This window comes from Plectropomus leopardus, chromosome 10 (assembly GCF_026936395.1).
Source record: "Plectropomus leopardus strain MGB_pleo_1.0 chromosome 10, ASM2693639v1, whole genome shotgun sequence".
Lineage (NCBI taxonomy): Eukaryota > Metazoa > Chordata > Actinopteri > Perciformes > Serranidae > Plectropomus > Plectropomus leopardus.
The window spans coordinates 5,463,387-5,489,485 of NC_142185.1; the positions used below are offsets into that span (position 1 = coordinate 5,463,387).

Here is a 26,099-nt window from a genome sequence, read left to right on the forward strand (position 1 = left end):
AATAAAACATTTCACAAAACCAGCAATTGCTGAATAGACAAAACATATTTAATATACTCTTTTTAAAATCATACAACTTTTTTGCCCAAAACATCTCCAATCTGTCTTACCAAAAACAGTAGGAAATTCAGTTGTTACTTGAGCCCCCTTCAGTGTGGCATCCACAGATGGATGTATGCTTTGCAGATTATTAAAGTTTGTGACATGAAAATGATGCGCTGGGGTGAAAGAGATAGTTTGCATTTCCAATGTATCTGCATTCTTTGTTCCAATCGTAAAAGTCTTAATTCCATTTTCTCTGAGTGACTGTGCTGGTCCTCTGACATCATCCCCTGATCTTCCACCGCTAAATATGTACAAATATTGAGGGACTGATTCTGCACGTCTGCCTCCAACTGAATCAGCAAAGACATTAGTCCTGACAAACTCAAGTGCTTTGCCAATGTTGAGAGGTCTCCCCGGCTTGTGTCTTATTGTTCTGATGAAATTGAGCACATCATTATTGGATGAATAAGAATTCAGGTAGAAATTGACTGTGGCATCACGGCTGTACTGAACAACAGCCACTTGGTCTCTGTTCTCATCTAGATTTAAACTTTCAACCACTTTTTCAATAAAGCCTCGTATCTCTTCAAAGCCGCTTCTTGAGTCATATGATCCATCAATAAGAAATACTATATCACGTTTCTCAGAATCTGCAACAATGACAAAGACGTAGAAACAAAGACAATGTGATTTTCTGCAGGTAAGCAGCTACAGTGACAATCCCTATAATGAGGTCATGGAGATTGTCTCTGTCCATTCCCTTCTTCTCTTTACTAGAGACAAACATTTACAATTAAAGGTTAAAAATGTTACATCTTACCAAAATCCTTTGTGGGAGCTGTTTGGTCTACATGGCGGGAAGCATCTCTTAACAATGACAACACATCCTGCCTAACAGTAGGAAGCCCCTCATAATCAGTAACAGAGACTGCATACTTGGGTTCATGAGATATTGTCTGCAGCTCTAGGGTGTCAGCATCAGTTGTTCCGATGGCAATTGTAATGACACCAGTCTCTTTCAGCATTCTGACCGGGATTCTTATGTCATCTTCAGATCTCCCACCACTCAGTAATATGAGTATCTGTAGAACTCCCTCAAGAAGTCTACTTCCAGTGTCAGAAGTAAATACATATTCCCTCACATACTGGAGAGCTGCTCCAATGTTGTGAGGGTAGCCTCCTTTGTGACTTAAGCGTCTTACTGCATCAAGAACACCGTCCTCTGTTGAGTAACGTCTCAGGTTAAAATTAGTCACTGCCGTGTTGCTGTACTGGACCACAGCCACGCGATCTTTGTTTGCATCAATGTTTAGGTCTGCCACGATTCTCTGCACAAAATCCTTAATATCTGTGAAGCTTTGCTGAGAATCATCAGAGCCATCAAGCAAAAACACAATGTCTCTTCTGCTGGGATCTGGAATCACAAAGGCATTCAAAGAAATTGTTTGATGATTCAGTTTGTGATGAAAAGTTCAATTCTTTCAAATGTTAAGTAACCCCGTTTGCACAACTTGTTCCACTGCTACTGGACCATTCTTGTTGATAAAACCACTGGAACAGTGCAGCTGAGCTCTTCGCTTGACAGGTTTGGACTGCCAAAACAACATGACAGACTAGTCTATTACTATCCATTATTCAACCTCAGTTGGAGTGAATTACTCAAGGTCTTAGTCAGTCTGACAATGCATGAAGTTGTGCAGACGGCGTACAACACAAATTCACTACTGTCAATGTATCCTTACCAAAAGATGCTGGTTTGATAGTTGGAGTTTCACGCTTCTTGATGACAGAAAATATTTGTTGTTCAATGCCTGGCAGATCACTGGAATCTGCTGCAAAGAAAGCATGATTTGCTTCCTGTGAAATAGATTGAATCTCAAGAGTATCTGCATTCTTTGTTCCCACCACAAATACCATCACACCCATTCCTTTCAAGTTTTCTGCTGCATTTCTGACATCATCACTGGACCTTCCGCCAGTTAAAAGAACCAAAATCTGAGGGACACCTTGTTGGTGCCTACTCCCAGAAGAGGCGGTAAAAACATTATCCTTGACGTATTGAAGGGCTGCACCAGTATTAAGGGGTCTCCCTCCTTTATGCCTCAGAATTTGCACGTTGTCAGTAACATTCTGCTGTGTTTTGTATGTGTTGAGAAAAAAATCAACAGAGGTTTCTTTGCTGTACTGCACCACTGAAACACGATCTTTGTTGTCATCCACATTGAAATTGTTCACCATTCTTTTAACAAAGCCAAGCATTGCCTCAAAATCATTTCTAATGTCATCCGAAGAATCCAGTAAGAATACAATATCACGTTGAATGGAATTAGTTTCATCTGCAGAACCTTTGACAGACACAAAGACGATTCTCAGTTAGAGTTAGACATGAAGGTATTTAGCAATAAATAAAGATTATGATCGATAGATACATAGATAGACAGTCTTACCTAATACATTCTGTGGTTTTTGACTTGGAAGCTGTCGAGGCACCCTTTTCACAAATGACACAAGTTGTTGATGGACACTCCCAATATCATCAAACCGAAGCACAGAGAAAGCATAGGAAGGGTTGTGTGCAATCATTTGGAGCTCAAGTATATCTGAATTTCTTGTTCCTACACAAAATGGAACAACCTTGTTCTGTTTAAGAGCTGTTGCAGGACCTCCAACATCATCTTGAGATCTTCCCCCATTCAACAGAATCAGTATCTGAGGGACACCTTCCTGATACCGACTCCCAGAGGAATCAGTGAAGGCATGATTCCTCACATAGTTGAGAGCAGCCCCCGTGTTGAGAGGTCGGCCCCCTTTATGGTTCAACAACTTGACAGCAGCAAGAACATTTTGTTTGTCATTGTAAGTCTTCAAACTGAAATGTGTTTGTGGATCTCTGCTATACTGGACCACAGACACACGGTCTTTGTTCTCACCAATGCTGAGTGTTTCTACTACTCTTTGGACAAAAGTTTTCATTGCTGGAAAGCCACTCTGTGTGTCATCTGATCCATCCAATAGAAACACTATGTCTCGTTGGGGGGATTCTAATTCAACTAGAAAAGAATAGGAGAACCTTGTTTAAGAATCAGACAATACATGCGATAAAAAAACAGTATATGTGGTGTAAATATAACACAATTGATATCTGGCAAAGCTTAAAGAGTTGGTAATCAGAATTAAATAAATTTCCGCAATAAACAAGGTGTTAGATGCCAGACAATTTAAGAAAACTGGTAGATGAAGAAATTATTGAGAAACTTGGAAATAACCACAAGATAAGGAGCATATCCGTCTTTCACAAATGAAAGACCGAGAAGGCTGAATGAAAGAGTTCACTGTTCTTTAACTCTAAATACACAGTCAATGATGTGATTATCATTGGCTCAAGAAAGAGCTTGAGAATAGAAAGTACTTTGTTGATGTGGGACTGTCAAGAAAGGACTCTCCGGGGTACAAGAAGAAAAAGGACGAGAGCCAAAGAAGAAAGTATTACCAACAAGTTGCCTCTAGCCAGTGGAGACAGTTTGAGAACCATGAAACTGATCGACTGACATTCTTCAGAAGATGATGCAGTTTCATTGAAAGTCAAACTATGAAAGGACAAGTGTAAATCATAAGCATGGAGTCAATTTGATTCTCAAATGAGAATTTGGGACACTTCTTACCTACAACAGTGGGAGGCTCAATTTGTATTTCAGCCTGGACAAATGCTGCTGTCTCTGGCTGAATGGACAAAAGTTCACCAAAGACAGGAAAGTTGAAAAGAAATCTGGGAGAGTAGGCAATTTTTTGAAGCTCTTCCTGTTTAGCGTTTTTCATTCCAATGGCAAAACACAGAACACCCATTTGTTTGAGGTCTAAAGCCACTCTTGAAACTTCATCATTGGATTTTCCACCAGTCAGTAAAAACAGAATCTGAGGGACTCCCTCATGACGTCTGCTTCCAGATGAAGCCGCAAAAACATGATCTCGCAAAAACTGTAATGCCGCTCCAGTGTTCCGAGGTCTTCCTCCTTTATGGCGTAGACTTCGAACAGCATAGATCATAGCCTTTTTGGTTCTGTGAGTTTTTAGGTCAAAGTAAAGCATGGGGTCATCACTATATTGTACAACAGCCACTCGAACCTGATCTTCACCAATATCCAGCTCTTCTGCCATTCTTCTGATGAACTCCCGCATAGCTGGAAGTCCATTTCTGGAGTCATTCGAACCATCAAGGAGAAACACTATGTCCCTCTTATAGCTCCCTGTGCCAACAAGATGATACACAGAGAGACAAAAAGAGAATTCACGGACTGCGCTTTCAAAACTTGTCTATGCTCATGCAAATTTATAGGCATGAGCATGCTCAGAGGGATAAACTGAGCATGGAAGAAAGATGAGCCATTGCTCTGAATGTGCTATTACACGCCGAACTGCTAATGTACCATCTTTTTATCAGAAAGATGTATGAAAGAATATTTTGACTAGTTTTCAAAGAAACATTGGTGTGATATTGGAAAGAGAAATTAAAGACATACATTCTTGAAAGCATGGGAATTACAGAACATTTTCTTTTTCAAAATGATTTTTTTAACATGTAGCAGAAATGTGTCAAAAAAATTCATAATATTAGACTGATAATATGACAGTACTGTATGTTAAATATTATTGAGAGAAAATATATTAAAAGAAAAAACAAAAGGTAGTAGAAAAGATTAAGAGTAAAAATGGTTATTTTGAAGAGAAATAATGTAATGCTGTACTCCAATTTTAGGCATGTAGGTAATGTGGAGTTCTTACCTACTAAATCAGGGATTCCAGTTATGGTCTCCTCAGTGTCTTTGTTTATGTTCAGTGTAGCAACAAGTTGTGATTGGATTGAAGGCAACTCAGAAAAATCAGTGACCTTGTAAGTGAAATCAGGTTTGAAGGCAATCATTTTCAACTCAGAAAGATCGGCATCTCCCACTCCAACACCCACTGACACAATGCCATGTTCTTTAAGAGCAAAAGCTGGGTTTCTCACATTATCAGTGGCTGGTTTAGTACTTAGAAGAATTAAAATCTGGGGCACTTCTTCTAGTCGTCTGCTGCCCGTGGAGGAAGTGAAGACATTGTGTCTCACAAACTGGAGAGCACTCCCAATATTAAGGCGCCTTCCGCCCTTGTGCTTTAAATTCTCTATGGCATTTATACTTTCATTCTTTGCCTTGTGAGAATTCAAATAAAAGTTGACTTCAGGATTATCAGCAAACTGAACCACAGACACTCTGTCTTGGTTCTCACTGACAGAGAGGCTCTCCACTATGCTCTTAAGAAAGAGTTTTAACTCTGGGAATCCATTTCTTGTGTTATCAGAGCCATCCAGTAGGAAGACAATATCTCTTTTTGCGGCATTGCTTTGTACTAAGACACAACAAATAAGATTCAGTTATTTGGAAAAAGCACCAAAAACATCAGTGCTAAGTGTTGTTTTTCTTCAAGCAAGTTCAACACACCTCCAAGAAAATGGATTTAGCTTACCTTGCTGTAGAACTACAGTCAGCTCCTCCCTTGGAAGGCTCACATAGTTATTGAGCTTCTGTGGCACAGAGCTAAGTTCACTGAATTCCCTCACGGTGAAGGCAAAGGAAGGGTTGTGTGAAATGGCCTCGATCTGCCTTGGGTCTGCATCCTTGACACCAACTCCAAACGGTACGACTCCCTCTGTCTTAAGTGCACCAGCGGGATCCCTCACATTATCCCTCGACCTGCTTCCAGCCAAAATTATCAGGAACTGAGGGACATTTTGTGCAGCCCTGCTACCGTGCCTCTCAGACAGGATTGTGTCCTTCATGAATTTTAGAGCAGCTCCTGTGTTTAGGCTTCGTCCACCAGCCACTGACATTGAGTTGACAGCATTTATCACTTCCTCCTTGGTTTGAAAAGTGTTGAGGTAGAAATTTGGGGTTGGCCTCTCGCTATGCTGAACCACTGATACTCGCACCTTGTCAATACCAACGTCAAGTGGTTCAATGATTTTAATGATAAAATCCCGGATGTAGTTGAATTCTGCTCGAACATTTTCTGTGCCATCAATGAGAAAGGCCACATCCCTTTCACCTCCAACCACTGAAGGAAAGCAAAAAAAGGTTACTAGGGAATCCTTTGTATGCATCATATCTATTTTATTAACAGAAACAAAGAGATGCAAAACTCACCAGTTTCTTCAGGGAATGTTGTCACATCTGTATCGCCGACCACTGTTATCAACTTTGGCATGATTTGTTCAGCCATAGCCGGTAAACCAGAGAATCTTGCTTCATGGTAAGCCAGATCTGGAACAAAGGCAACTGTCTTCAGTAGTCCTTCATCCGCTTGCCCAGAACTGACTGTGAAGGTCAAAACACCAGCCAGAGCCAATTTATCGGCAACACTCTTAACCTGATCCTGGGCTGGACCACCTGTGATCAGAACCAACACCTGCTGGACTCCCTGCCTCCTGCGTGACCCAGTTGATGCCTTGAACATGTTAGAGAGGGCGTAATCCATGGCTGCACCTGTATTCAGAACTGATCCTCCAGTAAGCCTGAGTTGAGAGATTTTATTCACGACATCTTGCCCGTTGCTGTAGCTGTTCAGATAAAATTCAATTTTTGGACTCTCAGCAAACTGCATTAAACCAATCCGGACCCTGTCAGGGCGTACATCCAGCTGGTTGACCACATTGATCATGAAGTCTCTGATGTAGGGAAAGTTGCTGCTGCCAATGTAGTTTGAGCCATCCACAAGGAAGACAATGTCTCGGACGACTTTTTGAGTCTGCACTGTTGTTATCTCCACCACTGGGGGAAAAGCAAAAAAACATAACAGATTATCATTTGTGTGATACAATGCACATATGCTTTCAGATCCTAGAGGATGTGACACTATTAGTGACACATTAAAACTGTTATATGTAATTTTTTGCTTTAAGCACTTTCTTACAAGAACTTATCACTGCAAGCTGAAAGTTGGGAGAGAGGCCATTTGGGGTGCAGTGGTTTATAACACTCATGGTTTGGTTTGATATGACACAATGGTGTCACTGTATGATACACTTTTGTTACAGCATAAAGATAGAAATGCTAGAGCAATTGTTATTTTTATTCATTAATTATTAAAACTAACATCATGAAGTATGATCTTTTTGGTGCTGGTAGTGTGACTATCTATGACCCTTCTCTGAAGTCTGAGGTTTTTGCGGGTCCTTGAATGGAGCACAAGCAAACTTCTGTGACCTTTAATTTTTTCAACAGCAGTTGTTTGTTGCTTTTTGAGTGGCAGGGTTGATCATTGAGGAACAATCTGTTTGATTATTACTCTCAGGTATGTCGTCAATCAGTTTTGTGGTCACAGCGATCAGAGCTGATCAGATTAGATCAATGGATTAGAGAAGTAGAGGTTGCAGGGGAGAGTAGACCCAGTGCTGGACCAAATGGTGCGCAGTTTCCATGGGAATGAAGCCTGTTTCATCTTAAGTAGACTGAAGGAAAGGATCAACAACACTAGAACTATATAAAATAACAAACAGTCAATGTAAGTTTCACAAATGCCTACAGTGCTTTGCCGCTCCATTTGTAAAATGACTCATACTCTCACTCTCTCACTAAAGAGAAACACAGTTTAAAATCTAGAAAATCTATATTTGGTCATAGATGATGATGATGTGGCAGTGTGCCACAGATAAATGAATGTGTGGGAAATGCTGTATTGCGTTACTAACCAATGAACTTGTTCAGCATGTCTAGCATGCCTCCTAGTGTCTCACTGGAGCACAATGTATTATCATTATTATTGTATTATTTAAAAAACAACATGAAGTATGTAAGTAAGATATTGGTATAGGTGGTGAACATGGGGACTTGTTCTTAGTCAAGACATGAACAACCAACCACACAGCGCAGTGAACACGTGCAGGCTTACACAAATTGCGTTTAGAGTCTGTTAACTCTAGCTCTTCAGCGATAAAGCTCCTCGTGCCTATTCCTTTCTGGAATATTTAAAAGGTATAGCGAATATATAAATAAAATTAATAATATTAATAAACATGTGGCTTAAATCAAATAGTTAACATCTGTTATGTGAAATACCCAACTGAACTTAAAGGAATCTGAACCTCCCAGATGAACATTTGTGTGCCAATTACTCTCCCTGTGTTACATTGAATTTATGAAGAAAACATTTTTTGAACAAAGAATCCGAAACTTGGGAATATTTTTGATGAATCAAAGTCATAGGTAAAATGTTTAACAATGGCAAAACTATATCAAAACATCCATTTACACTTGGTATAGTTTCGTCTTTCTTAAACACAGAGGCATTAGAGCGAAGTTTTTTTAAGGAATTCAATGGAACATGCAGAGAGTAATTGATATAGAAATGGTTACTTTGGGTTGAAGTATTCCTTTAAGAGTCAAACCAAACTTGAAACACTTACAAGGTGGAAAAAACTGCCAACTGACTATAAAGAAACGACTCTGATAAGCATGGTGCAACTACAGCAGGCTATGGAAATGCGTTCTTCCCGACATTTGGCCTGTGTGGAAAAAAAAACAAGCCCCCTTAATATAAAATGGATATGGCCCAGCAGAGGTAACAACTCACTGGACTCCAGAAAAGGAAAAAAATGCAGTATTGTCAGAAAAAAAGGTAAGGTGGCTCATCTTTTGCCATAAGGCAAAACAACATCATCTATCAAGGCCCTGTGGTGGAATCATATGCATGCAAGAGCAAATTCCTGCATGATTATTTTTATTCCTTCTGTTTAGTTGTCACCATCATAAATTTCCAGAGTTGCAAAATCCTGTCCTAGAGTATTCTAATCTGCTGTGCAAGGTTTTAGCACCCCTCAAACTCAGACCTGTTCCTAATACGGGATTTCCTTTTCAATTTTATTTCATGTCATTGGATGCTATTCTTCCAAAAGACATTTTCTTTTTTGGTGGTTTGATGATAGTTGCGGAAAGGGCTGTCTAACAAGTTGGTCCCAGATTTCCCACTTGTGTTCAGTTGGGTTTTTCATGCATTGAAGAGCATTTTAATGACCTAATTTTATTGTGCAACACCCTTCATGAGCATTTGTTGTTTTTCTACTTACTTATTCAGCATTTTCCTTTAACTAGTCACTCATCTGGAAATTTCCATTTCATCGCTTATTTCAATCATAGAATTACTTTTTTTATATTGAATGTGCATGCAAGACAAAGCATTACCTGGCTCAGTGGGTACTTCAGTCACCACCACCCCAGCAAGAGTGGAGAGAGCATCAATAATTGCCTTTGGGTTGCGAAGCAGCATGCGGAAGTCCCTCATCATGAATGCAACACTGTCAGCAAAGGCAATCCGCTTCAGCTCCTGCTCATCAGCAGCCTTGGAGCCAGCAGCCAGAGTCAATACTCCCATTCTCTGCAGGGCCAAAGCGGGTGCATCCACACTGTCACTGGACTTTTTGCTGGTCATTAAAAGCAAGACCTGGGGTACTCCCTGTTGAAGACGACTCCCCCTCTCAGGCCGCAGCATATTTGTCCGCACAAAGTCCAAGGCTGCTCCAATGTTGACTGTCTGTCCGGGTCTTGGTTTGATCGTACCCAAAGCAGCAATTAGCGCCTCCTTGGACCCATGAGTGTTGAGATCCATCTCAAGTCGAGCAGCATTGCTGAACTGAGCCACACCCACTTGAACTTGGTCTGGACCAATGGGCATGATGTCGACAAACTTCTTGATGAATTCGCGTACCGAGTTGATTATCGTTGCACCCATTGTACTGTCAATCAGGAAAATTATGTCTCGTTTTCCAACTGCCAGAACTGAAAAGAAAAGAAAAACATTAATGTGATGATAAAATTAAGATTTTAAGAGATTTGTTAATGAGAAATCTTACTACTTAAGGTGTACAAGGCCCACCAACAGTATTCTATACATTAATTCATACTTTGTATTTATATTAGATTATTTTGAATATGTGCAAACTATTGTTGACAGAAGAGAAAAAAGATGGACACCCTTCTGCATAGGACATCATAAAGATGTGTTCTCGTAAGATTTGTATTTTAATTTGCAATCGGAATCAAAAAGAACATTTTTTTTTTACATTCTCATCCCAACTCATCAAATATCATTGCTTGCTTAGTAACATTAACAAAATACACTTCCATTTTTACAGAAAATGTACTGATTCTGTTCATTAGATGCATACACATGGCTAGGTTTAAAAAAAGTGGTCAGTGTTTAGAAAAATAACCATGGCTGGCTCCACATTTATACAAGAAGTGAACAGCTGGCTCCCAGATGAAAGTCAAGAGTTTGTTGGACCTATCTGCTACTCCTTCTGCACGTCCTGTAGGGACTCTCCAGCTCCATGTATTATGTCATTACCAACAGCATTTCAGACTGAAGGCAGACAACAGTGTATAATACCACCACAACAGATGCTGTCCGGCCGTCTATTGGCATATCATTCTGCTGTGACACGAGCCATTTGGCCACATTAAAAAATGACATCATCAGCCAGCATATTATACCACCATGAAAGGTGTTTTTTGTGGAAGTGTCTAATGTTAAAATAATTGACCAAGTTGTGGTATTTGACGAGTTTTGAATGACGGGATGTTTAAATAGCTACATATAGACAAGATTTACTGTACCATTTAAGATTGAATTAAGCTTAGAATGTGAATAGAAATGTTCAAAAATATTGATGATAAGTAAACAAACTAAAATATGAATACATAGCCTAGAAGTGACATTTGAGTTATAAATTGCCATCCCATTCATGATTCTTTTGTCTTGGTCCTGCGTATAGTTCTTAAAATCATTCAATCATTTAGTTTACAAAGCCTAGTATAGTTAGGTCATGTACTTGAGGAGTGTTTTCAGCAGTGCAGTGCTGGTTCTTTTTCTCAAAGGTTGATATAGAAAACTGTATTCAAAAGTAATCTGCATGTATATTGCATTTACACAAATTCATTTACTTGTAAATTCCACAGGTGTGGTAATAATGTTATTTTGAATAGAGGATCTTATAATTTGTTGTTTGTAAGTGTTTTGGGCATAAGTGATATCATTTTGTCACAACCCACTCTGCAGATTTTTTAGACCATTGAGTTTAGTCTTTTTACAGTGAATTAATGTAACTGTGGATCTATACATTTGCAGAAGCTTAGTCTAATTCTAAATACAGACTACTATTTAGAGTTGAGGCTCATTTATACTCCGCTTACATATGAAAACAGATCTGTACAGTTCAAACGTTGCAAACATCACTGCCCTTCTTACATTGGCATAGATATAGCCAATAGATGGCACTGGAGGGCAGAATCAAAAGTTTCAGACAATAGCCTATGGGACAATGGTGAAGATTGTAAAAATGCTCCTTTTAACCGAGGTAGCGTTGTGGACAGCGGTGGTCTGTGATGCCATTACATATATCACAACATGCATATGGAGAGGTCTTTTTACGGTATGACTGATTTGTTCTGTTCCACCATTTTTTAAAGTCCTCATCATGTCCAATATTGGTATCTTGCTTAAACTACGTGGTATAGCTCAGCTTTGTCTTCATCTGTAACCTGTCGGAAAATGTGCACAAATCTGGACAAAATGAACACAGAGAGCAGACAGAGGGCTCTGTTTAACTCGGTATACTTAAATAGCGTTGAGTGTAAATGAGCCCCTAGTATTCTTCATTGTTTTTACCAACTCTGTTAGAAGTCTTTTTTACAATTGAGAATATAGCAATTTCAAGTTCAGCACAAGCATATCTTACCTTGTACACTATATTACAAGAATTATGAACTCTTTTCCTTGTTTAAGTCCCCTTTCACAACCACAATGCCTTGCCAACATTTACAGAAAAGTTACATACCTTCTGTGAACTCATTCTCAACTATAATGGTGCGCTGGACCACCCCGTTAAGGTACGGGAGCAGCTGGTCACCCATGCTTGACAGTGCTCTGAAATCAGAGGCTGACAGGACAAAACTTCTATCTGTAGCAACTGCTTCCAGATCTGCTGTGGCCGTGTCACCAATCGATGCGCCGAATGTGATAACGCTGGCCCGCTTAAGGGCCCGGTCACCAGCACCAGTATCATCAGTGGATGGCCCAGCACTGATAATCACCAACATTTGGGGCACACCCTCGTCTGCCCTGCCCCCAGCTGATTGGCTCAAAAGGCTACTGGCCACTTCCTCCAAGGCGTACCCCAGGTTAGACTCGTCGCCCCCTGAGTAGGCAAGGCCCTTCACCGCTTCCAGGACTGATGATTTGCTGTCATAGCTATTTAGATAGAACTTTATCTCTGGGCTGCCGTTGTACAGGGCCAAGGCCACCCGAACAGTGTCCCTGCCCACATCAAGGTTCTCAATGATTCTCACAACCAAATCGCGCACATAGGGGAAGTTTGCTGGTCCAACGTTCTGAGATCCATCAATTAAGAGTACTAGGTCAGCGGAATCTTGTGCTTTAAGGAGAGAGAGAGAAAACAAAACAAAATGGAACTTGTGAAAGCGTTAACATGGTGAGACAGAGACAAAGATTCCAATCAAGGAACTCGTGCTAGCATATCATTGCATGTGTCAAGTAACACTGAAAGTGAACAAATCAATAACAACATTGCAAAACACGTCATACTGCATGTAGGCTGAACCAAGGAGATTTCCTAAAGTTATGTCTTTTTTTTCCCTCCTAATGTAACTGAGCACTCTATAGTCAAGATTATTGCAAGCTGTAGAGTGGTTTTTGCTGTCACTGAATGGTTATTTGGATTGGATGGCATACAATAAGGGTGACTGAACGAGTACAGAACAGTAGTGATGTGGTCAATATATGTGTAGATCAATAAATTGAACATGAGCTACTCTCTCTAAAAAACAGAAATCAGAGAAGTCTCTAACTTGTGAGGTCATCAAATATAAAGTCTGGAGTTGCTCTACAGACAATGATTAGGTGACTGATTTTGTGAACCCACAGAATAATTGTTCTCTTTTTTATACCCAAATGAGCTTTTTTCTGTTGCATTGTTCTTAGTTTAAAAAAAAAAATAATGTTCCCATATGCTCAGAACAATCTGACTACTCTCAGTGTCATCTAGTACATTTTTCACCAATCACTGTCTTTGGTCCAGCTTCAAACTTAACACCATACACATCAATAATATTTAGCACTCTTTTTCCTAGTTTTTGGATCTAAAAGAGTAGTTCATAATAACTGATGTATTTGGACTGTCTTTGATCATAGGAATAAGATAAGGATTTTGAAAATTTGTGTAGTTCCCCTTTAATATGTTTTAAATGTGTAAAAAACATTCTTATAATTGTTAAGAATCATTAATTTAATGATTAATTATAGCCACAATAATTAAATATTAAAGCTTAATTTATTTGTTATAATTTTGCAGAAGAAAAAAAATCCATCACATAATTTTCAGGAGAAATACATTTAAATAGGGTTCTCTGTAATAAGATCAACCTATGATGACAACTGTAAGTAAAGAGAAAAAAGATACATTTAAAAAAAGAGAGCAGTTTTATCTAAATTAAACGTAATACAAATTTCTTTGTTAAATTTGTGTGAAATGTTTCCCTGTAATGAGCTCCATTGAGTTCAGCCATCCCATGCAGACTCTTGTTACGCACGTCAGATAAAGTGACCAGTCATGACCCTGTGGCGCATCCTTGGGGCCCACAAGTTTACAGTGCATGGAGAAAATATTACATGTGATTTAATGTAAAAAGAGTCCAGATATGTCCATTTGGGTTTTTTCCAATTCATGTTCATTTGAATCAAGTATACTGGCAAAGGTAAGGTCTTTTTTGAAAACTTCACTTTTTATGTATATAGTTTCATGGAATGTATTTTTGTCATTCCAGTAAAGTAAAATATGGCATTTAATAACTGGGCATCTACATATACAAATATTCTCCAAGTACTTCTGCAGGTCAAGGATGAGTCCAAACAGGTTCATCACTGTTTCAAATACAGAATATTGCACATATTTTTACACAGATAGACATTGTGACTGATAAAGACAAACACAGAAAATGCAAGACACATAAGCAGTGGTGCATGGTTAGCTTTTGTTAAAAGCTCTTTGATTGATGTTGAGATGTGAAGTTTCAAATGGTAAGGCATCCTTGAGTCCCTTTTCTTTTCCAAAGGTCTTTTGGACAAATGTCAGTCTGAGGTGTCAGTTTATGGATTTTACAATGTTATTCTGTTGCTTTCTTGCCAGAAATGGTGTCTTAATTATTGTGAAGCGCCTTTAAAATTTTAAAGGCTGTAGGGATGTCAATCACATGCAGATCTTTTTGTGATTTTTAATGCATTAGGGACATATTAAGTGTGGTCAGACAATACAAGTGATGTTAATTTTGCAGGTGGACAGGGAAAGGTTATTGTGGTTATAAAACATTTGATTGTGTTAATAATAAAATCCAGTCACGGCCACATATGCAGTAGCTTCGTCCTGCACATGTGGGCACATTAGTAATGGTAGTGACACTGGTCCCATTTCATTACCTGTCCCTCCTCCAGCCACGGGTGCCTCGTTTGCCACAGGACCACCCACTGACTGGGTCACTGCGCCGCAAATCCCCACCACTAAATCTTGGATTATATCCCGTAAAGTCAGAAAAGAGTCTACACTGAACACATGAGAGTCATAGGGCTTGCTAGCCATCTCCCTGAGCTCCGAGTCAACTGCATCCTGAACTCCCACTGCAAACACCTTCACGCCCGCCAGCCACAGCACCTGAGCCGGCTCGGCCACGTCATCCTGGGAGCGCCCGTCTGTTAGTACTACCACCACCTGGGGCACAGCTTCAACAGCACGGCTGCCCGCAGCAGTGGTCAAGTGTGTGCGAATCAGGAAATCCATGCCCAGGCCGGTCCGGGTGCCCCCCCCACGGTATGGCATAGCATTGATGTGCGCCAGGACTCCCTTTGTTGTTGGGTAGCTGTTGAGCTGGAACTCAGTTTGTGGCTTATTACTGTACTGCACAAGGGCAAATTTAAACCTGTCCCCTCCAACCTGGTGCAGTGATTGTATCAAGCTGTACAAAAATTGCCGGACATGCTCAAAGTTCTCCTGGCCCATACTCCAAGATGAATCCACTAGAAAGTATATGTCAGCTCCCAACCCTCGTGCACAATCTTCAAAGGAGAGTGTGTGGAGGACAAAAGTGAAGACCAGTGAAAAGATGCTTGATGTTTGGTACCACAGGATTGTTTTAGCGCTTAATTCTGTAGCACATTACAACTGAAATATTTAGACATTTCAAAGTTTGATTTAATGAATTTTTGCTTTGTTTACGAAAACTATCACAATGGATTTAGACTCTTTGGGCCTCTGTTCAAGGTTTTGTCCGATGCTGAGGTAAATATTTTGATTCAGATTTTAAAAAAGACATTGATTGATAACTGCAAAAATAGCCAGTTTGCCAACGATGGGCATCATTCACCAATATTTTCCTAAGTTTTTATTAAATGTGTTCGTGGGAAAGGTCCTGAGAAAAGTCTATGTCTGATTCAAAATGTGTTTTTAAACTCCATAAATGTTCACGTGTGTCCCTATAATAATAAATCCAATGGTCTTCATAAGTTGAAAGCGTGTGTTAGTTTATGCAAATTAGCATAGGTGAATGCCCTGTACATCCCCATAGAGGGCACGAGACTGCAGGGCCGTGTGTAAACACCAAAACTGAGGACAAAGAAAAGTTGAGAGTACTAATGCTCAAATGACGAAGAGAGTAGAGCATCAGACTCTGAAAACAATTTAAAAAAACTTCTGATGTTGAGGAAGGCTATTTCTACATAAAGTGACAGTCATATTTAGTAGCCTCAGGAGTGGAAAATATCACAAAATAAAATAAAATAGCACAAAAGACACATGGGATGTTAAAAATGTGCGTTAATTAACCACCCCATCTGCAAACTTTATGCATTATGGTAGCGCAACTATCAGGACTGATGACAGAGACAAGCACCATGGCGCTGTCTGAATCTGTGTTTGTGTTAAGAGAGAAGGGGAGAGAAAGTGAAGGTGGACTTCTTTATGCAACATTTCTTTAAGCCAATAACAACAGATTGCTGCTTCATCACTTTCTGTCCTGAGCCTGATATTTTCTAGTATGATCAATCACTAATTATTAGATGGCGAGATTTCCATTAACATAACTGATGCTAATTGAAGTGTTAGTTTCTTGTTTATTTTAAAAGGCTGTAATGCATTTTGAAAAGTAATAAAAATAACAAAAATTGTTCTAAAATATTTGTCATAGCAAACCTGTAATATTACACAACTGCAGAATTAAAGAAAACACAAAAATCCATTATTCTGCATGAACATGTCAGTACATAAATTGCGTTAGAGTGCTCTTTAGTGTGCATAGATTATATCCATCCCTAAAACCAAATTCCAAATTTGATCTGAAAATTTCCCAACAAAACAATGCAAGTGAATGCTAGGATCTTCGTTAAAACTGTGTAACTGGCAGTAGGTGAATGAGGCCCAACGTTCGTAATAATTACTCCATCCTCAAGAATGTAATTTGTTTTTCTTAGGATGTCATAACACTTTAAACAAAATCTTCCTTTGCAATATAATCAGGTGCAGATGTAGATGTACACTTTTAGGGGAGCAAAAATTTGGAAAAAATAGATACATATAGCATATGAGCATTGCTGAAAACTGTAAAAGTCATTACAAGCAGACAGATCATCTGCAGAATGAGCACACCCTGCTGACTGAATTCAACTTACCATCCTGAGCCTCAAGATTAGGGACAAGTCCTGAGAACAGGACACCCAGGAGGGCACAGAGTGGTAACAACCGATGCCTCCTCATCTTCTATCACCAAAACAGCAAAGGGGGCACCTGTGAGACCAGAGAGAAAAAAGATAAGAATATGAACCAGCAGCGCTATCTTAATACAACAAGGCCTAACCAACAGTTCAAATGTTAAATGAGCCTAGTTTTCTAATATGATTATTTTTATTAGATAATTTCTACAGTGTGTTTATACCAGATGGACAGTATGACAGCCCCAAAAAGTGAAGCCAAACCATTTTGACTGGCTGCAGTATAGGTCACAAAGCCTCCCCCCTCCATGTTAGTCAGTGAGGCATGGGCCAAAGTAAAAGCTTAATCCCAAAGATGGTTTCTGTCATTTCAGATCAACCAATCACAGTGATGTTTGTTCAAGTTTTCCTTTTCCTTACAAGTTTGGTTTTAATTAGTTTTTTGATGCAATAAAAAGGGGATTTTATAAAATAATTGACAGCTGTGTTAGCCAATCTGGCATTCAGCGCCACTGTATGGGCGGGAAAGTTAATACTGCGGCGAGCTCTACCACATACATTGTATAAGACTGATTTGCACTTGAGATAATTCCTTGAATATTTTTGGGTCTTGTCTCGTTTGCACTCGCCGTTAGCTGATAGACATGGCTAGATCGGGTTGCCTCACCTTTTGCATTTTTGTATGTGTTTTTCTTAGAAAGACTGTGTCAAAGTCTCTCGCTGGAAAAAAAGAAACAATCCATTGTGGCTCACAAAAATGTCTGTGAACTCGAGATAATGTACAGCTAAATGGCCAATATGTTTTAATAGAACATGTGTAAATAACTGTTAGCTCACTAGTTCACCTCAACTTTATGGACAAGTGCTGCACAATGGAAATATTAAAAAAAAAAAGATTTTGCGCTGTGATTTAGCATTAGCTAGCTCACAACTACACAAGAATTCATGGGTAACAGTGACCCTATCATGAATGTTGTGTACTGTTAATTGAACTGGATTTTTTGACTAAGTCAATGTATCTACTAATTTGTTAGATTCATCTTTTGGTAATTATTAAAAAAGAACTTAAATTTTAACTTAAATTAGCAAACAGTAATTTGGCAACCCTCCTGCAGTAACTCTGAGGACTCATTTGGATTGTGGACCCCATGTTGAAGATCCAGGTGCTATGTTGCTTGTCCAAGGGAGAAGAAACTTTTGTTCCATTTGTAATGGAAAGAGATAGAGTATATATGTCCCTTTGTAAGTGATGAGATTGTGGTGCATTTGGCATTGACAATGGCAACTCCCACTCGTGGATCTTCCAATAGATGTAAAATCAAAATAAAGTAAACTAAATAAAGTAAATAATGTTTATGAAATTAACTTTTTGTCATATTTGCTGAAACTGTCACTACACCCACACAGTATTTCCCGTTCTCACTCCAAACTCGTCAAATATATCCACTGTCATTTCTTTCAGCGTGACTGCATGACACCAACAGCCACCCGCATCACTGAGGTCTGGTGTTGTTGTTATTATACGCCAGGCGCATCCACATGCAACGCACACGGGCGGCATCAATTGAGAACGCGGCTGGACGGAACCAGTCGTGTCTGCTTGAAGAGTTAATGGACAGCAGCAGGTAATAACACTGTCAGTAACAATGTGATATGAAGTGTGCGAGCATGCTTATATGGCGAGGGGTGGATGGATCCCACAAACAAACAACTTTTGGGCAGAAGTCCAGAGTTCGCTTCCCGTGTGGATGTGAGGTTTTTTTCTCACCAGGTGCCTCTTTTGCCTAAACTTAACCATCCATGACGTTGTTGCCTAATCCTAACCATTGTGACAGTCCTTGTTGGTTGTCATGCACTGTTGTGTTAACATAAGGACCGTGCAGCATAATCCCACCATGTGCATTTGTTGACATCATGGTAACGGCATCCCGGAATGTAAACAGCTGATGCATAGGGATACAACGTCAGAAGAGAAGGCAAAAGGTCACTAACAGAGCGGCACTATGTGATGAGTTAGGATTACAGCGTGTTGGTATCACATGAAACAGACTGTGAAAAAACTCATGTCCGTCCTCCTCCTATTGCCTATAATGGCTTTTGCTAGAATCGATCCACTGCTGAACAAAAAAATAATATATCAATATCAAGTCTCTAACACAGCTGTTAATCATGTCAATCACTGTTTGTGAACTTCAAACTGTCAAACTAGGCAGCTCTGATCAAATATGAATCAAGATTCTGTCAAGTCAGATGTTTTTAGAAACATGTTTTAGTGCACTGTTTAGCTGTAACATGAGAATGACGCACCACCCACCATATGGACCAACTTTCTTGTTTTCTGAAAACATTTCAGACCAAAAGGAGAGAAGGCAGTACAAGAATCATGATGCATATAACAAACATTGATTGGCATGATTGCATTAGAACCTCCTTGGCTCTGATTGGTTGTTTTGCTTTACATGCAGTAATGCAATATGAAGAGACAGAGTAATATGATTTTTTTTACATATCGTCTGTCTCATATATTGCTGTGTGGATGTAGTGATAGTTTTTGCAAATTTGACAAAAATAAATTTCTATAAAAGTTATGAACTGTCCCTTTAACATGAGGCAGTGGCAAGCAATTATTATCCTGCCAAAGCTTTAAAATAGACATGGTACCTTTCATGTGCAGCTGCAATGTTTGGAAAAAAGTGAAAATGGAATCACCAGCACTCCTGGGGACAAACATTTACACCTTTTTAGTTTGTGAATAAGGGAGCTGCAGCGGTGTGTCAGTAGCCAACCTGCAGCCCGCAGTGGTAATGATCAAAACCACCTGTTCAAACTACCAGCCAATGTGCTTTAGTAATTAACTGCTTGGCAAGGACTGGATTTTCCAGCTCACAAAATAAAGTATTCTTAAGAGGGGTGTTGGACTGGAAAGTCCAGTTTTACAGCAGGGATGTGGGGGTTCTATTAATTCAGATTTCCCTCCATTGTGATGTTAAGTCATGTCACAGGAAATGAAAGGAAGGTCAAATGAAGTTCACTGCTGAGAAGGTATGCATGCATGTTCAGTATGTATGTAACACTGGAGAGGATGGAGATAATGTGCAGCTTTTTGTGCTTACTTATTTCACTTATGTTCTTACATTTCTCTTTATAGTTTAGTGTAAATGATAAACAGATCTACCTATCACAATAGAGTGACACCACACAAATGCTATTATTAACCCTCAAGGCTTGCTTTAATATTACACACACTTGTATCGCTCTGCACACAAAATGTGCTATTTAAAGTCAAGCTTTAAAAAATATTATTCATTCATATGATTTTCTACTTTTATTGAGTTTTATTTTTCAGTCCGGAACATAAATATCAAATATTCATTATGATTTTTGTCATGATATTAGTGTTTTAAATGGGAAACAAATAATTACTTTCAATATACTACATGCAAAGTAGATTTTTTTATTATCACAGCCTGGGATATATCAATGATCAGCAGCAACTTTATTTGTAACAGTGCACCTAGTGGAAATAGCATGTATTTTCTCCATATGCCAAATATGGTAAAATGATTTCATCAGGTGGAAAATACTGTACTAAAAATAAGAAATTTCAAGGCAAAAGCCAAAATGACACCCGGGAATAATACAATGCATGTTTTTATGATTTGATGACTGTTGGATTAAAAATAGCAGTTTGAATAGGTTTCAAATGTGCATTTTTTGCATTTAACACTATGAATATAACAATTTTGTTTACACCATGTTTTACACTTATTGTAGGAGCTGAGCTGGAAATTCCAAGATTAAACAATAATACACAGTCTTGCCAAAATGTATGCCATGTGCATGAACACAGCCAAAATAATCAAAAATGGAAGCATGAAAAGCATGTGTAGAAAAAAAATGTTCATAAGGGTTAAAAGCTCCTGGTCATTTTATTGTGCAATATTTTGATCAAACAGAGATCTTTGTCAGGCATTTTCAGTCTCACCTTGCTATCACTTTGACACTATCAATTCCTCAGCCTGTATCCTTCGAGTGCCATCGAAGCTTCATGGCTACCTAACTTTTACTTAAACCTTAACCCCTCAAACAGCCCTTTGACAAGTGAGGAACTCCTTCACTTTCCCACAGGCCTCAAACTCACCATGGTCCTCACAAAGATAGATGCTCGAGAGCACACAAACACTCATAACTCATTCGATTTCAGACCACCCTCAGGTGACAACATGGGTCCAGAAAAGAGCAGCCAGAGCAATTACATTTTAATTACACTGAAGGAAACTTAAAACTCAGATGTGATAAAAACAAATGCCATCAAAATTAATCCAAAAATTCCAACTGCGATGTGGCAGCCTCACCACTCTGCAGGAAGGATTTTCACACAAGTATATGAATACAATAAAAAGGGATCTTAAAAAATAAAATGGCCTTAGATGCACACATGGCCAATTGCCAATGAAGTCTTCACCATTAGGCTAATGATGGGGGAGTGTAAGCAAACAGCTCTGAGAGTCCCAGAGGAATCTCTTTAACAGTCTGAGTGCCTGCTGGCAGCGGAGGGCGGCTCTAATGAGCGCACTGTAAGAAAAGTGGTATTTAGGTAGAAGCAGATTTACTGCATGATTACTTTAATGGGAATAAAAGAGGAGGGGTTTTTTCAAGAATGTGCAATAAGTTTGGATCTTGCTGTAGCAAGAAAGGTAAACAGAGCTGTGCTTTCTTTTGTCGAGTGGGCATTAACCCTTTAGAATCTGGATCAACAGCGTTCAGACACCTTTCACAAGCATTGAAACCTATGGAACCTGTGAAAATGGATTTGATTTTGTTTTGAAAACATGAGAAAAAAGGCAATTAGCAAGTTGGCAAGAGATGTCCGGCAAAATGCAAACTGCATAAATTTAAGGTGACAAGGAAATAATGTGAATATTTGCTGGGGGCATTTATTTAGATATTATTAAGAAATGAGGGGAAGTTTCAGGAAAACTATCTTTCTAATACTCTCAATTATATATTTGAAATTATGTTACAGACTAAAAGAACAAAAAAATAAAAGGTCACCAAAAAATCACTTGAAAATTAGCTGTGGGTCGTTTATATTATCCAAAAAAGGGAGAAAAAAAATTCCAGACAATGGTATTTGTAATTTTTATAATTATATTTAAAAGTATGGTACAGAAAAAAAATCTTACTGTCTTATGACCATTTTATTGTCTCTTAATGTTTTTTACTTATACTTTATTTTTTTTCTCATAACTCTTTTCTTTTTTCGTACTCATTTCTTGTTAAGCTGCTCATTGCTTAACAATGAGCAGCTGTTTTTGTGAGAAATCAAGCCAATTTTCTCAGGTTTTAAAGTGTTTACAAGAAAAGGGTATCATAGATACTAAGGCTCGAGAGAGACAAGACTGAAAATGACTTTGCCCTCTAGTGGACATTGTAGGCATAACATATTATAATAGATCTTGATTTTCTAAAATATGGCAAATAAAAGTTCTGTTCATTTATTTGTCATCAGGTTATTTAACGAATATGAATATGTCACAATAGGGCTTATGTAATGTAGAAAAGATACTAATGTCTGTGTGTGGAAACTCCAACAAGTATTTACAACAGGGGTTGAATATGATCCATACTGTGGAGTATATCGGAGTACATTTACTCAAGTGCTGTACTTTAGTACAGATATAAGGTACATGTACTTTATTTGAATATTTTCTTTTCGTGTTACTTTACACTTTAACTTGACTGCATTTCAGAGGGAGATATTGTACTTTCTACTGCACTACATTTACCTGACAGCTTTAGTTACGTAACAGATTAGATTTAGCATAAAAACTTTTATGTGTTATGTTTTAATAAATTGATCAGTTATAAATTAAATTACCAAACAGCTGCTGATAAGTACACAAACATTTAAATCTTTTCTATTTTTTTTTAATAGTTTTGAGTTTTGTGGATTTGTTTTCTTTTTATAAGTTTCTGGGTGTTTTTTAAATAGTTTTTAGTTTGTGGGTGTTTTTTCTATTTTTTTTTAAATTGAGTTTTGGTGGTGTTCTTTTTGACAATTTTGAGTTTTGAGTGGGGGTTTCTTTCTCCCTCCCTCTCTTTCTCTCTTTTTTTTGTTTTTTGTTTTTTGTTTTTACTTTTTATACTTGAAGTACCTTTTCCTGAATATAGTTATAGTAAAATGGTCAATGCAGACTTTAACTTGTAACTGAGTATTTTTACAATGTGGTTTTATTACTTTAACTCTGCTCTACTGGCAATGGAAAAGAAGTCTGTAGCCTAGTTTTAGCAGGTTTACCTGTGTTTAAAGTCACATGTCAGTTTTGGTGGGGAAGGGGTATTGTTCTGCTGTTCCAGAGATCTGACTGGCATCCCTCCAGTGCTTCCCTAAACTTTAGGGTACATCCACTAATGCCCCCAAAAAAACATAATATAAATGCCGTAATATTAAAACACAAACTCAGTTTTGTCACTGTTACGGGTGAAAGGTGGGTGCGCACATGTTCATGCCTGTTTCCTTTTTTCTTTTTTGGTATCTGGTTGAAAGAGGCTGAGTTATGCTCTTTGACCCCCATGAGAGTTTGACTAATGCCCTTAGATTGACTTAGACATTTCCAGTGTAACTGGAGCTGTGATATTTGGGGGTCACAGAAGATGGCACTAAAAATAAAAGGGTGCTCTTTGCTATTTTTAGCCCCTTTCGGCACACTCAACCCATCAAAACTTTTAGGTACACTTAAATTGATGGTGGCAGAAATACAATTGGGCGTTTGCATACAGTAAGTGTTTGTTTATGGTCTTTTATAACAAACTTGTTTGTTCTATGATAGAGTAACATCTATTGAGCCTTTGGGCAACTGTAGACCAGATTTCACTGCTGTGCCCCAATTGAGTGGCGTCATTTGACTTCTCCTCCTTGGTGCCACCCTCCCTTCCTCCTCACTGTGCAGAGAGTGATTGAGCACACCTGAGCCTAACCTGCTCATCAGGAGCATGGAGCATACAGGGACTGAGGAAGCCAGATGTTGGTGCCTGTGGGTCAGTGTGGCAGTGTGGGTGCTGCGTGTTCATTTGAAGGCCAAAGAAAGTAGCTGTAGCACTCTGGAACCAGTTATCTTTACTCCTGTTTCAGAGGTTGGTGAACCTCTTTGTGTGTGTTAGTGTTCGTGTCATTTAATTTTTGAACACTTATTTTAGTATCACTTTATTTTTTCATCAAAATTTTTTTTTGTTACATTTTTGAAAACATTTTCTTCTACCCTTTTATTGCCTTGTTTTTTGTAAATAAGTTTATACACCCATTTACACTTTACAAAAAATGGCCCTAATTAGCAAGAAATTTGAAAAAAAAAAGAAAAGAAAAAAAGAAAAAAAAGAAAGACCTAAAATAAAAATGCATTTTTCTTTTATTCCGTAACATAAATTTGAATATATAACTAGGTGTATTAAAAACTTTTTTTTTCTTTTACAACTTACCCCATTTTTTGATGATATCTAACAATTGCCTAACTTCAGTTAATTTTCACATAATTTCCTTGTCACCTTTAACAGTTTTTTTGGCATGTTGCCAATCTATTGTCCATTATGTTTTTTTCCTGTGATTTTGAAAGAAATCAACCAATTTCCCCAGGTTTCAGACATTTAAATGCTAGGAAAAGGCATGTGAATGCCGCACAAGAAAACTGATGTCGATCCAGGTTAAAGGGTTATGCTAAAACATTGCGTCTGATTCCACGTCTAACACACAGCCAGACTGTCCGATGTAAAAAAATGTACCTGTCTACAGTGAAACCCTCTGATCTTCCAAAAGGTGCACTTCAATCCTATTTAAATGAAAGTTTTTTTTGTTTTCTTTTGCAGTGCAGTGAAAGAGCGTCTTTCACAGGAATCGGAAAACCAGGGTCAGCTCAACTTGAATCAAAGCCATCCATAATACACAGCAATAATGAATTATAAACATGTGGCTGTCGTGTTTAATGCAACACTGCAGGCGTTGAGTTCCTCAGAGTCGCCGTGTTTACACTTTGCTGTGTCAGCTGTTTATGCAGACTGCACTTTGCAGATGACAATGAAAGTCTGAACTGACGGGGAAAACAGTAACATTTGTATTCACCTTTTAGACCCATCATTGTGATCGTGAAAACACAGTGAGCAAACAAACTTAAGAAATGTTGGCTATTCAGTTGAAGACTTGGGAATACTAAACTATTAGGAGGCAGCTGCAGACTTATGCCACACACAGTGTCAGTGTTTTCCATCTGTGAAGCGGGTGGGGTCACCCCATGATGACAAGATCATGCACATAAGAACTGTGATTATCATTTCTCTGTAAAACAAACCTGTAAAGCAATTGGAAAATATATTAAAAAAGAGTTGTTTTTTTTGTTTTTTTTAAGTATCCTTTGAACAGAATACACACTTGCACTGTGAAATATATGTCCCTTCAGTTCCTCATGCTGTCACTGTCCAGATATAGGACCTAAAATCACTAAGTTCCTTTTTTTTCAAGGAAATCCAAGCTCTCTTGGACACTGAAACAGATGTTTGTGTTTTCCTCTCATGCTCATGTGATTTCAGGTCACTCAAAAGCCACTGCGGACTTTGCCAGGCCTGGCCGAAGTGTCAACACTATGGCTTCCCCTCACCGCCACAGAGGAAAACACAGTAGCACAGTGGAGTCCTGTTTTCACTGATACAAGCAGCCAAAACAATGGCAGCATGTGGAGTTCGACCAGAGAGAAAATGAAGAACTAAGGTAAAAATGTGCTGTATCTAAATCAGTTGTTGTTTTAGCAAACGTGTTAACAAACAGTTGTTTATTACAGATTCAACAGACAAACATACATTAGGACTAGAGCCTGACCAATACTGGGTTTTTGGACCTGAAGTTGATACCGATATTGGTAAGTAAAAAGTTCTGAAATTGATATATATATATATATATATATATATATATATATATATATACATATATATATATATATATATATATAAAGAGAGAGAGATAGAGAACGAGGGATATGATATATAGATAAATAGATAGATATAGATATATATGATGATATAAATACTATGTGTCCTGAAAAGTCATGGAAATCTTGAAATTTTATCCATGAAAATGTGTGATAAGCCAATACTGATATGTCTGTGAAGGGCCTGTGTGGGCTGATGAAATCAGCTGACTGATATATTGATCAGGCTCATATTGGACCCTTGTTTATGGCTCTTTAGCTGCTAAATGCTCAAACATGTTC

At 38.5% G+C, this 26,099-nt stretch overlaps 2 protein-coding genes across 3 annotated transcripts in view; one reads left to right on the top strand and one right to left on the bottom strand.

Annotated features, from left to right (window-relative positions):
* The window catches only part of LOC148188464 (collagen alpha-3(VI) chain-like), a 34,883-nt gene that overhangs the window by 619 nt on the left and 8,165 nt on the right, over window positions 1-26,099 (bottom strand). The window contains exons 2-12 of the mRNA XM_088082898.1: window positions 16,804-16,918; window positions 14,563-15,195; window positions 11,909-12,505; window positions 9,258-9,851; window positions 6,225-6,848; window positions 5,548-6,135; window positions 4,825-5,430; window positions 2,493-3,095; window positions 1,788-2,390; window positions 866-1,459; window positions 111-695 (exon numbers count right to left, since the gene is read on the bottom strand). Of these exons, the coding sequence (XP_087939024.1) occupies window positions 111-695; window positions 866-1,459; window positions 1,788-2,390; window positions 2,493-3,095; window positions 4,825-5,430; window positions 5,548-6,135; window positions 6,225-6,848; window positions 9,258-9,851; window positions 11,909-12,505; window positions 14,563-15,195; window positions 16,804-16,888 (6,112 nt within the window). The 5' untranslated portion in view covers window positions 16,889-16,918. The remainder of the gene's footprint in view (window positions 1-110; window positions 696-865; window positions 1,460-1,787; window positions 2,391-2,492; window positions 3,096-4,824; window positions 5,431-5,547; window positions 6,136-6,224; window positions 6,849-9,257; window positions 9,852-11,908; window positions 12,506-14,562; window positions 15,196-16,803; window positions 16,919-26,099) is intronic.
* The window catches only part of mlphb (melanophilin b), a 110,969-nt gene continuing 104,604 nt past the window's right edge, over window positions 19,735-26,099 (top strand). Inside the window, exons 1-2 of one of the 2 annotated variants that reach the window (XM_042494408.2) lie at window positions 19,735-25,600; window positions 25,671-25,748. The gene's annotated coding sequence lies outside the window, so the exon portion shown is untranslated. Of the gene's footprint in view, window positions 25,749-26,099 lie in introns of both variants that reach the window. The other variant, XM_042494409.2, reaches the window with a different exon arrangement.